At 39.5% G+C, this 13,484-nt stretch overlaps 1 protein-coding gene across 3 annotated transcripts in view; it reads left to right on the top strand.

Moving 5' to 3' along the window:
* MARCHF5 (membrane associated ring-CH-type finger 5) overlaps nucleotides 1-13,484 on the top strand; it is a 34,004-nt gene that overhangs the window by 872 nt on the left and 19,648 nt on the right. For 2 of the 3 annotated variants that reach the window (XR_013839596.1, XM_079978620.1), the window contains exons 2-5: nucleotides 9,837-10,039; nucleotides 10,738-10,868; nucleotides 12,626-12,809; nucleotides 13,239-13,405. Coding sequence is in view for 2 of the 3 variants with exons in the window: in XM_079978620.1 (XP_079834746.1) it covers nucleotides 9,837-10,039; nucleotides 10,738-10,868; nucleotides 12,626-12,809; nucleotides 13,239-13,405 (685 nt within the window). In the remaining variant the exon portion in view is untranslated. The remainder of the gene's footprint in view (nucleotides 1-9,836; nucleotides 10,040-10,737; nucleotides 10,869-12,625; nucleotides 12,810-13,238; nucleotides 13,406-13,484) is intronic. The other variant, XM_079978619.1, reaches the window with a different exon arrangement.

Raw genomic sequence — 13,484 nt, 5'->3', positions numbered from 1 at the left:
TAGCCCCTACAGTGCTGTTAAAAACATCTATGTCAACACCCACAACCCCTATTTTAGTAGCTTACAGATCTTGCATATAAAACAATGAGTTGTGATCATGGATGTTTCCACCACATGGAGCAACTTTGTGCTCATACTAACTACCATTGCATGTCTGAATAACCTTTTCTATGTCTTTGTCACTATCCTTCAGCACTGACTACTTCAGAGTCCCCAGGCCTTCATTCCAAAAGAGTTTGAATTCTGTGGCCCAGAAGGACAGGAGTGCTACTGTTCTGGCTTTGTGGTTGCAGGGGAGAAGCAGAGAATAAAGATTAAGTTAGAAGCCTAGTATGTGGAGGGTTGGGACAACTTTTCAAAGGATTCTTGTAGAGTTGAGATCCAGCTATATGACTATGGGTTGCTGTACTATCTTTTCATTCCATATTGTGTACTGCTACAGTGATCACTGTAGTTCCACAGTTTTTGTTGGCTTACCTTTTATCTACAGTAATAACATGTAAGAGACGGGTCCTGTTAGTAATTCTATATAAAGTATATTGCTTTTCTGTTGTGGTAGGTGGCATGATAATGGAAATAACCCAGACTTAGCCTGTGCTTTTTTCACTTAGTAACAGAAGGTAAATTCCCATATCTTTGAGAACAGCCCTATTGACTTGAGTAAGGCAAAATGGTTACATTAGTCAACTGAGGAACCACAGTCTCATTTAATTGCATTCCAATAATATAGGCAACAATGAATTTATGTGTGTCCAACTGATGCACGACCATGATAGGGCACTGCAGCAACCTGGAAGTGGCTGGAAAGGGGACAGGAGCGAAGCAGGCATATGCATGCTCCGCCGTCGCATGTGATGACCCAGAATGCAACTCCCACACAAATCATGTGTTGCCTGTATTGTAGTTACTGGATATAAGGGATTGATACTGGGTGTTGATATGGGCTGTTGGACGAGGGGTAGTACCTCTGGTGGGGGACACATCATGCTGTCTGGGGTGGTTTGTCCACCTTTGGTTCCCATCCTGCACTCAGTCAGCTCTCACCTGTGGCTCTTAGAAGCTGTCAGCATGCAGCAGTGGCCACACCTCAGGAAATGGCTTCAGCTGGCTGGCTAAAACAGCTGAGGGTAGCCAATGGGTCTCAAACCCTCAGTGTGTTAAGGACTTCCCCTGCACATCAAGACAGGTGTTAGTGGTTTGAGTGGATAAGACAAATAGTGGATCCAACAGTCAAGAAGGTGGTTTCTGCACATGCTGTAGTGGGAGGTGAGGGGCAGATGGCTCATCAACCTGGTGAGGTAGGCCATTAAGGAAAAGGAAAACCTGATCAAAACCTCCATTGCCTTGCAGCTATACTCATCCATAAGAAAGGCTTTGGGAGTAAACCCTGAGGAAAAATCTGTACCCACTGCCTTGTGGGACGTCTTTGAAAGATGAAAAGGCCAAGGAGCCAACCCTACACAAATCCAGAGTGGAGTCCCTAAGACAGTTAGATGGCGTCTTGTATGCATCCTTCCAGCAACTCCGGCATCCAAGCTGATGCCAAATGTATTGCTCTGTTTTCCTTTCGACCACATCAGTGAGGCCAAGAGGGGGGTCTGATTATCTGGGCAGCCCAGGACCTCCAGACACACTGCCCAGGCTTTCGCCCCAGAGAGGTCACTTAGGTGCTGCTAACACAGCAAAAGCAGTGCAGAAGTCAGCAGTTATGAGTTACTGGTTTCTGCAGCCATAACAGGCACTGTGATTCTCCAGTCGTTTGACTGCACCCCTGGATACACATTCTATTGGCTCTGGAGACAAGACAGATGCCAACTTAATAGATAAGTGGATTTTTTGGTCACATTGTTTGAAGTGTATTAACAAATCAAGAGGAAACACTGTCATGAGCTATTGGCAGAAGTTGTATAGTGTACAATACTAGTTGCTTGGGATATTGCTGTTGGTTTGTATCCACAAAATGAGAGATACAGCATAAGGATAATTCTTTATTGTACGAGCTTGATGGAAATGGTTTCACTGGTTTTTAAAGAAGACTTTTAAGTTCATACTATTTAGGCTAAATAGTATATAGTATAGCAAAATAGAATTTGCTTGCTTTTAGTTCATGTTAGCCGTCGTGCAAAACTCCTGAAGTTTTAATTAGCATTGACTTAACTAAACAAAGAGAATGCTAAATCAAATTTTGGAGAGGCAAATGCCAATGTACCAGTGCTTTTTTTCTAGAAAAATAGGTGCTGGTACTTACCATGAAGTTGTTACAGTAAGTGCCATACTTCTTAACAACAACAAAAGAGGTGCTGGTACTGTGTACCCTTGAGTACCCCCTGGGGGGAAAAGCACTGCAATGTAGTTGATCTTCATTTATCATATTTAGAAATGAGTCTTTCTTAGTGAATACAGGGGAATCACTCTCTTTTGGAAAGTTGTTGCCTTGCCTCTCTTTGTGGTAGGAATGCCTTTTTTAAATGAATGTTGGGAGTTAGTAAGGCAACTTACATTACATGCAGCAAACTACCTTAATTTACCTGATATATGTAACCTTATAAGGGATGCGGGTGGCACTGTGGTCTAAACCTTTGAGCCGCTTGGGCTTGCCGATCAGAAGGTCAGCGATTTGAATCTGCAATGGGGTTAGCTCCCATTGTTCTGTCCCAGCTTCTGCCAACCTAGCAGTTCGAAAGCATACCAGTGCAAGTAGATAAATAGGTACTGCTGTGGCGGGAAGGTAAAAGGCGTTTCCATGCGCTCTGGCATTCGTCATGTTTCTCTCTGCACCAGCAGCGGTTTAATCATGCTGGTCACATGACCTGGAAAGCTGCCTGTGGACAAAAGCTGTATCTCCATAGTTCAGATGGATCACTGCTGCTGAGAGAGAATGGCTTGTCCAAGGCTACTTAGGTCACAGTTCTATACACAGATGTAGAATGCCCCATTGAATACAGTGGATGATGACTGAACCAAAGTTCAGGAGTTATGCTTTGCCAGCAAATTCTAACATCTGTCTCTTCTGCAGCCCTTCTTCATCTTTTATTGACTTCTCTAATGTGAAAATAGTCTCCTGTGACATAGAGAAAAACTGAGGAGAAGATCCCCAGGCTGGTTCTCCCCCCTGCCCCATACAAAGTGTTATACTACAACCTGTATCACTCCTCACTGTTGGCCATGCTCAAATTGTAGACCTCTAAACTTCTGGAGGACACCAGCTTGGGGAAACCTGCCTTAGGTTACTTCTCTCCCCCTGGTGACTTTTGCCCTGGTTCAGATGTTTGCCTGTGTCTGTTTCCTAGTGGAAGTGCAGACATTCAGCAGCCCTTCCATCATGTTTGTAATGTACCATGGATACCTGCACGTATAGAGGCACAATAGCATTTTTCTCTCCAAAATGGGAGTGACAGTGTTTTTTCATTAAAAGAAAACAAGATTTGTCATTCAATAGAGAATAAGTATTGATTAGCTTAAATTTTAAAGCACTTCCCTGGGAGTAAGCTTGGTGGACTTTTAGGAGAATTGCTTCTAAATAGACATTCATCTGTAAGTGTTGGCAGAAGTTGTGTATTTGAAAATTATTATACAGTGGGGGAAAAGGGGGCAATGATCACTCACATTAAAATTCAGTGGTGGTGTGCTGTTTGCTGCAGGGGCAATTGATGTCATAAGGACATGTTAATTCTTCTCATATTATTGTAGGATAGTAAATGAAATTGGAGATAATTTTTTTTGTTATAAATATATATCTTAATAAATCTTTTAAAGTACAAGGCATAAATACTTTAACTTTATCTTATATGCTCTTATGTTGATTTTAATTTTCTTTTTCCAGAAAAAGTAGTTCTCGTTTTAAAAATTAATTTGGAGGCATTTTTTTGTTCTCTGTATGCTAATTTAAACAACAATCTGTGTGCTCAATAAAGAAAGGGATTTTTAGGCACAACTGCAGTTACTAGAAGTAGTTTCTATATGTGGAAACATAAAATTTAATTATTGGGAGTAGCAGTTCTGCAGTTGCTAGAATTAATTGCCACCCACGAAAGGAGAAAACAAATGCCCTAAGCCATTTACACAATCACCAAAACAAATAAGGTATTTCAACCAGTAGTATTTGAATTATTTGTCTACACATTCACAAAGAGGAAGGTCTGCTTCCCAGTGGCAGAATTATTTAAGAGCAAAAAAGGCACTTTCTACTTCCTCTTTCCACTCACAAGATGAGTGAACATGATGGTTGGTGCACACAGATGAAGAGTGGCTGATTAGTGAAGTTATGTAAGTAGCAGTGACAAGGCATAAAATTCTAGTCTAGTGGTGCAATATGATAAGGAAACATTGTAGAGTCTTTAAATAGTGTCAAGATTAAGTACTTAACAGTGCAATCCTATACACACCTACCTTTTGTTTACGTAAGACCTTTTGTAATTCCACTAAAGGCAAACATTCATTACTATAGTTCAATCTAATCAAGAATATTTTCATACATATCTTGTGAAATTTGTCCAGTAATAACCCTACCTTGGTTTCCTAAGATGCTTCTAGTTCTTCCCCTTTACTGACCAGTTCTGTATCTAATTAAAACGACGTTTGGTGTGTAAAACTGCAGAAGTCAGGCAAATAGGTCAGTACTGTAATCTCACAGAAAATAGAAAACATTGAGAGTTTAGAACATTAATTTTCAAAAGCAAATGACGTATCCAGCAAAATAGTTCTTCTAGTAGAAGGACTTTTAACTATACAACAGAACTTCTCCCCTCTTTCCCTGTGCACCCTCTAAATCTGTTCTGGAGATTTCCTCAACCATTTGGAGCACATTTCTGGGGTCCATGGGGCAGAGACGAGGGCAGGAAAGTTCCACTGCTCAGCTAAAATTCCTTATGCTAGAAGAAATGTAGGATGCCACTCATTCTGTATAAAAAAGATTGAGCATTCTTTTGCTGTACATTCTGTGTGCAATAGAATGGTTAATATTGTACAATTATGGTTATGTGTCTTCTGAAAAGGCTCAGGGAAGAATTCAACGTTGTGCTAAGCAGAACACTCCATCAGAGCAAGCAATTCTGTTTGCTTGATGGTATAATTTGCCCTTTCCTTCCCGCCTAATGTGCTGTTCCAGGAGTTCCTCCATACCAGGGGGAGGAGATGGGGGGAAGCCGTATTGTGCTAGCAGATGTCCTTGTGTGGGCTTCCCCTGGCAGGACTAGTTAAATGAATCTCTTCTTCCTGCACCATCCATGTAAAATTTAGTTGCTCACACTGCTTTAAATCCCCAGATTGCTTTTAAGATAAACTTTGCAGTAGATGAATACAGAAATTAAGAAAAGGGAGGTATGAGTATCTATCTTCTTGATGTTTTGTCCACAGAGCCTCACTTACAGGGTCACAAATATTGAAATTAGTTGTTATGTGCACTACAGCTGGAAAGTGGTGTAATCTAGGGGCCCTTGAAATTTTACTTTTCAAAATCCCTATCAATTGAACTTAAGACACAAAGTAACAGCCAGCTGTCTGGCACAGAGCAAATGGAGCCACACCTATATTGAAAAACAGGCTCTTCCCTCACATACTTGAATACATTCTACTTTTACTGGCACGGAACCTGACGGTTGGCATTTAAAATCAAAAGGTGGCAGAGCGGCTTTTAAACTGATTGTGGGGGGAAAGCTGACAGGAACAAAACAAGGTCTGGTTCAGAAGAAGTGTTCCCTTCCCCACCAGATGAAGAAAGAAAATTGATTTAAATAGGGGAGGTGTAGAACTAAGCATTAAGAGGGCAGGGGGCACATGGCTGACATTTCTGACTTACTAAATGTTGTAGCATAAAACACACATGCCAAAAGATACTTGGAGGGAGAGCGGCTATATTTGTGTGTTTATGTGCTAGTGCTACTAGACACCTCTGAGCCAAGATGGGCAAACTGGAGTGTTTGGTCTTAGAGGACAGTATTGATATAGTGGGCATTATGGAAACCTGGTGGAACGGAGAGAAACCAGTGGGACATGGTTATTTCTGGATATAAACTCTACAGGAAGGACATCATGGAGGTGGCATCACTGTACACCGGGCATAGAGTCCCCAAGCTAGAAATCCCCAAAGGGGCAGAATCCTCCAGGCAGCTGCTGTGGTTGATTATACTTGGCCCCAAAAGTGGGCTTACTATCTTGCCACTGATCAAAATGTGAAGATGATAGTGAGATGGAGAATGAAATCAAGGAAGCATCCAAAAGAAGAAAGTGCTGTAATAATGAGTAACTTTGACATATATGTAAGTGGACAATTGCCAAGGAAGTCCAACACGATCACATTTGACTTTAAAAGAGGGGACATCCTGTAGCCAGCAGGATGGCCACTGTGAGAACAGGATGCTAAGCTAGACGTGCTGCTCAAAATTAACAGCAGTGTCATTTTTGGGAAACTTGAAATCCAGGATGCAAAGATCCTCTTTCATGATGTTAGAACTTGTGGATCTCCAGTGAAGCTGAATGCTAATAGTAGCTAGAATAAAGAGATATTTATTTTCAAGACTGAAATAATAAGTCTGTTCCGAAATGCTTAAAGTAGAAAAGAGTTGGGGAAAGTATACTATTGCTAATTCATTTGGTTTTATATAGTAATGTTGAGTTTTCAGAAACTATGTTTTGTTTGACCTAGCTAGCTGTTTCTATTTTAGGTTGCAGTCTGAGTAGCGACCTGATTCTGTACTAAGACCAGGGTAATGTTTTATTCAATACAAGAAAATGGAAAATCTGGCAAGAACTGAGATCCTTGTGTCAGTGGTTTTATTTAGCTCTTTCTGCTGTAGCTACTGTCAATAGCAAGATAAAGCTGATGACAGAAAACAAGGGATTTACTATTCATTATTCATAACTTGCTAAAGGCTTAAGAATATAAAGGATATCATGTGATTCTTTTTGTGGGCCATCCATTGTTTAAAATATAGCTGTTGAGCAATAAATTGGATGAAACTTCTTGTTTAAAAAATGTATGTGACATTGATCCATTGCTGTATCAAAATGAATTTGATAGTCTTAATGATATATATTTCAAGCATATAACCTAGTATTAAACATGTTTTAATACTTCAAAGTATAGCCTTTAATAACTAATTCAAGGGTGTTATTTTGCAAGATTGTAAAGTCATTTTTTCCTGTCATCCAAATGAACTTTAGACCTCTTGGGGTGTCAGGTTGCCCCAAGGCATGTCACAACTTTATCTGTGTGGCCCAGTTTTGCACTCATTAACAGTTCAGAGGTAGCCATCATACATTGTAACTTGAGCAAGCTATGAAATATGCCATGTATGTGTCTTCTAGGTGAAAGAGTTAATATACCAGTCTGGTGTTATTTTTGGTTCGAAAGACTCCTCAAATTTCAGTGAGGATGTTTAGTAGTTTCTGCATTTGCGACTTTATTTCTGTTTTGCTTTTTGATGTGTGTGTGTGTCTGTGTGTAGAAATTCCACTTCTTCTGTAATAGTGAAAAGAAAGATTGAATTGTTCAATTTATTTCCTGTATGCATTTTTTTAAAGCTTGGATAAATGCTTTTCTGTTGCCGTGTAGTTCCAACATCTTAGCACTGTCTCATCATTTCTTTTTGGGGGGAGAGTGTTGCTTAAATAATGGAAAGTTGAAAGTAAACAGGGAATACCGTTGGTTAGACGTGAATACAAAAGACACACACACACACAAAATAGTGGACAGAGCTGTAGTGAAATAAAGGTGGTAATGATATAGCTAAGATTGGGTATATAAGATAACATATACTCTTTCTATGGTGTATTCTAATTTTTGTTAGGGGACTTTCCCAAGATAATTTGTTGATTGCCAAGTCTGAAGCTATTGAGCATGGATAGGCAAACTAAGGCCCCGGGGGCTGGATCCAGCCCAATCGCCTTCTAAATCCGGCCTGCAGACGGTCCAGGAATCATCGTGTTTTTACATGAGTAGAATGTGTCCTTTTATTTAAAATGCATCTCTGGGTTATTTGTGGGGCATAGGAATTCATTCATTATTTTTTTTCAAAATATAGTCCAGTCCATCCACCACATGGTCTGAGGGACGGTGAACTGGCCCACGGCTGAAAAAGTCTGCTGGCCCATGCTATTGAGGGCAGGGTGGTAGTAATTAAGTTCCTTGTGTCCTTATTCATGAATTTATAAAATTCCTAAAAGCCGCATCAGCTGGTGCTGCTTACTTTAAAATATTTAAATCTTTATTTGAATAAACTCTGGAAATCCTGTGCCAAACGGTTTATAACAATGGTAAATAATGCTTGTGCAGGGGTGCCCCATCAGATCTTGTTGGTTTGCCTCCATTATTCTGAGCCTGGTGGCAGGCACCAAAGTGGTTTAGAACAGTAAGTAGGATTACAGACCTATTTTCTATGGTGTAGTTTGAGCTGAAGAAGTAAAGGCCTTATACCACAAGCAGAAGTCTGAAGTTCATTGGAAATGTATTTGTTTGCAGAAAAATGTGTTTAATTGTTATAGCACCCAACTGGTATGCATGCTGCTTCAGAAAATAGATGAATTCCAAGATGAAAGATTTGATCAGTCCACCCTGCCTTCAATTTAAGATTCAATTTTGATTATCTTCCCAGTAAATTGTCTACTGTTGTTTTTGCTCCTGATACAACTATTTGTGTATCTTTCCTGGATGAGGATGGGTTTTTTGTGTTTGCGTTTCTCAGATGCCCTGAGAATGCAAATTAGCCATTGAAAGGCAGGATAAGCATTTTGGAAATAAGAAATATGATTATTTTCTGTCCTATCATGTGATTATAAATATGGAATGGATTAAAATAGTTTACATAAATAAGCATTTATTCATTTCTGTGCAGGATTTTTTGAACACAATCAGCCAGAAATGTTTCCTGTGCAAATGTGGGAAAGTTGTAATTAACTGTACAGTTTCTTTGTGAATTTACTTACTACCCTATTCTGAACTCTAGATCATTCTACTCTTCCCGAATAACATTTAAAAGTTGTAGTTCTTAGAAATTTTTGTATTTATTTATTTGCTGTATTTATTATTATATACTGCCCAGTATATTATATACTGCCCAGTAACAATATTCTTGACGGAAGTAAGAAAGAAATGAAGTGAATGAAGGTAGAATTCTGCTTAGTTGCAGTGCCATAGTTATGTAGATTTGACATGATAAGAATAATGGATTTTTTTCTCTCTCCATATTGGAAAAGGAAATGTATGTCTCTTTTGCTGTGCATTTTCTGTATGGTGCTGTGATTATGATTGATTGTGGAAAGCAAAGGGCTCTACAGACTTAGATATATTTATAATGCAATCACTCCGTTATCTGAACAGGAGGGGAAAGATCAATTGCAAGAGGGCAATTTTCCCTTCGCTAGATTACTGTCAAACACATTTATAACTAAAAATAAAATAATCAATCTACAAGAGAATTAAGTGTATTTCCTTCCTTAATTTTACAGTCACATTTTTCTTTATTTGTACATGTTGCCAGGATGTAAACATTCCCTATTCAGAAAAGACCAAAATATCAATATTATATGTAGAATAATTTGTTCATTTGTTGGAATACATTATGAATAAATCAGAAAATTGCAAATGGACCTCAATTACTTCAGACACGAATGATGCAAAATATGATTTTAAGAAATGGCATTAGGATTAAGCACACACGTTTATTTTTTTAAAATCTAGCTATTAGAATATGGTATTGATGAATTTGAGTTAGTAGCACTGCATTTAGGAAATGCCCTTTCTAGGTAAACAAGTTAGCAATAAAATGGTTGGGGAGATTTTATTCTTACGATCTTGACAGCTAAAACTTTCTGATGTGTCACTTGTGCTTAACTTTCAGGAGTTGTTGGGTGTGTTTTGCAACTGATGAGGATGACAGAACAGCAGAGTGGGTGAGACCATGCAGGTGTAGAGGCTCTACGAAATGGGTTCACCAAACTTGTCTACAGCGCTGGGTGGATGAAAAACAGAGAGGGAACAGTACAGCTCGTGTTGCCTGTCCTCAGTGCAATGCAGAATACTTAATAGTATTTCCAAAACTAGGTAAGATGCGCATGTGAAACTTCCATGAAGAGTGGGTTGCGAGGAGCACACAACTGGAATATTATTATATTACCATCATTATTACTAATATTAACCAGGGGCTCCATCCCTGCTTGCTCAGCTTGCCAACCCCCTCACCCTCACCCTCCCTTGGCAACTCTGCATCTTTCACACCTCACCCCTAACCCTCACAGCTCCTTCCACCCACATGCTGCCCACCTGTCAGTCACCTTATGCCATATTGCTGTCAAGGGGTGCTTCACTTTGAAACCCCAATTGTCGGGATTTAAAAGTGGACCACAGGGATTTAAAACCACACTTTGTAAACATCCTCATGAGGCCTTTCAAGCCTCAGTGGGGGCTTGAAGGAGATGTGCGGGGCTGGGTGCGAACTCCCATCTGCCTATAAGCAATGCAAACTGTAGAGGGTGGTGACATTACATTCTTATGTAATAAGGAAGATATCATCATTTGCCTTATGCACAATTGTCTCAAGGTGATGTACAGTGATGCAAGGGACAGTGTAACATTCAGGGTTGATTTTTGTTCTATTATTATCCTGCACTGAGATTCTCAGAGCAGCTCATAGCATCCAATCATAAAAGACAGTGATAGAGTTAATAGAGGTAGTGCCATGCTATATACTCTTTTGATTCATCATCTCTGCTACAAAACTTTATTTCTCCTTTATGTTATAGGTCCAGTTGTTTATGTCTTGGACCTGGCAGATCGCCTTATCTCAAAAGCCTGTCCATTTGCTGCAGCTGGAATAATGGTGGGCTCTATCTACTGGACAGCTGTCACTTACGGAGCAGTAACAGTGATGCAGGTTCAGATGCACTTTCTAAATGTTACATTATCTTAATCAAGCTGCAAACTTCTAGACAGTTGCTGAAGAAGTTTGTTTGGTTTTTTTGTAAGGAAGAAAATTCCGTGAGAGGATTGGAAAACACAGTTTACAAGAGCGTGACTCCATATTCTTCTTTCCTTACCCATGTGGTGGTTTTTCCTTACCCGCCTTCCTATTTCATGTAACTCTGTGCTTACAGATTGACAAATCCCATCTAACAGGCACAGCTGTATTCAGCTCCTCCCTCTACACAAGCATCTGTTTGAATATATTCCATCATAAATATCCTGCAAAGCCTCACATCTGTCCATTTCTGCCTGTGTCTGTATTTCTCTGCATATGCCCACATGTATTCATGCTTTTCTATTCATTAACAAGCTCTGCTAAACTATATGGGAGTCACTGCGGGCATCTGGATGAGAAACAGATTCCTTGATAATTGCTGTTGCTTCTACCTACGATCTGAGATTTTTCTCTTGCTTTTCTCATGCTCACCATGATTCTCTCACTGCTTATTGCTCACCTTTCCCATTTGGGGGGGGGGGTCAGGGGAAGGAAGCAGTCACTGTTTCACCATAAAGCTTACTGGATGACCTTGGGCCAGTTATTCTTGCTTGGGCTAGCCTTCCCCCTGTTGTGATGATAAAATGCTTCTGTATTCTGTTCTGTTCTGTATTCTGTTCCCAGGAAAGCTGGGAAACAAATGAAATAAATACCTAGTTGAGAGCAAAGGGAGAATGCTCAGAACAAGCCCTCAGCCTGGATATAGACTTCCTATATAGTTTCAGTGAACAAGTTTGTTCTCAGCCTCTTCCCAATTTTTCATCTTTTCTGTCTAGAGGAATAGTTGGAGGAAAGACACAAGCCAGGACTCATTTTTGATGCGCTCCTGCCTTTGAGTATAGATATGGAGTCACTTGCAGTACCTTCACCATCCATCTGTTCACTTTATATATAGTACTTGAAGCAGGCTTTTGACAACTGCACAGATGTGCTCAATGTATTACTGCTGTCATAAGTTTTCAATTATTTATAGATTGTGGTTATTTATCAGCACAACTGTGGATTGAAAAATATCGGACATTTTAAAAAGTTAGCTTTACTCATGGGTTCTGTTCTTGATACATAGTTCTAGGAACATCATTTTTGAGTAGCATATATATATCAAACATTTATTTTGAAGTTTTTGTGGAGTAGCGCTCTTTCTTGACTGCAACACTCCTCATGACTCATATCAAGATGCTTTTGGACATATATAGCGGAATTAATACCGAAAACAGCTGCTTAAAAATACTTCCTTGTTTCAGATCTAGTCCATTTCAGATATGTATCTATATCTTTTTAAAATGGTTTGTCAGGTTTCAGTTACAAGATTGTTTCCTGTTCTGCCAAACTCATATGCAGTAATTACGTATACTCAGAAACAGGATTATTTGACTTGATGGTGCAGTGGGTTCTAAATGGATATCTAGCCTAAGAGAGACAAACAGTTGCCTAATCGTATGAGTTGCTCAGCAGCCCAGAAGGTCTGGCACTCTGATCTCAGTGTGCAAGAGAAGCTAATAGCACTACTATAAGTGTACAGGGCAGTGGCATGTAGGTTCTCTGGATGGTGGTTCAAATTAGGTTGTTCTTTAATTGTAGCTCCTGAAGTCAAGCCATTGTAAAGTAGCCACATTACCTCTATTTAGAATGGTGCTGTGCTTAATGTAATAATGTGTTTTTTTATTCATCAGGTTGTGGGTCATAAAGAAGGCCTCGATGTTATGGAAAGAGCTGATCCTTTATTCCTTTTAATTGGACTTCCCACCATCCCAGTTATGCTTATACTGGGAAAGATGATTCGCTGGGAAGACTATGTGCTTAGATTGTGGCGAAAATATTCTAACAAACTACAGATTCTGAACAGCATATTTCCAGGTAATGCTACCAAAATTTGAGTAGAATATCTAGGCTTGGCTGTTTCTGAGAGGAGGGATGGTAAGATAGATTTTAGTATCCAAAATATAGCACTTCTCTTTTTCTCTCCTTGGTGCTAAGTAAAAAGACATTGTCCAGCACAATATTTGGTTAGATGAGTTCCATCTCCCAAATGCAGCTTGCAAGAAGGTATTGCAGTATAAAGACTAAAAACTGTGTAATTGTGAGCACCACTTTCTAATCTGTGAAACTAGAAGTAAATTCCATAAATAATTTTATTAGAATGTGTTGCAGTACATAAGTTTTCTGGCTAGGAGTACTCAAAACCATTAAATCAAAGAGCTAATTGGAATGGAGAGGTTAAATTTGTAATACAAATCTGGGATTAGTGCACTCTAATTCTTGGTTAGCAATGGCATTTTTCTTTAGGGATTGGATGTCCTGTTCCTCGTATTCCAGCTGAGGCCAACCCTCTGGCAGATCACGTCTCTGCTACTCGTATTCTCTGTGGAGCTCTTGTCTTTCCCACTATTGCTACAATAGTTGGCAAGTTGATGTTCAGCAGTGTTAACTCTAATCTTCAGCGAACAATTTTGGTAAGACTGTGTAAAGTTTCCTTTATAGAACTAGATTGGCAGACGTGTAGGAGATTTGGCTTCTCTCTGCATATTTTCA

The sequence above is a fragment of the Podarcis cretensis genome, assembly GCF_951804945.1.
Source record: "Podarcis cretensis genome assembly, chromosome: 5".
NCBI lineage: Eukaryota > Metazoa > Chordata > Lepidosauria > Squamata > Lacertidae > Podarcis > Podarcis cretensis.
The sequence above is the reverse complement of the archived record's forward strand: the minus strand, read 5'-3'. Positions and strand labels throughout refer to the sequence as shown.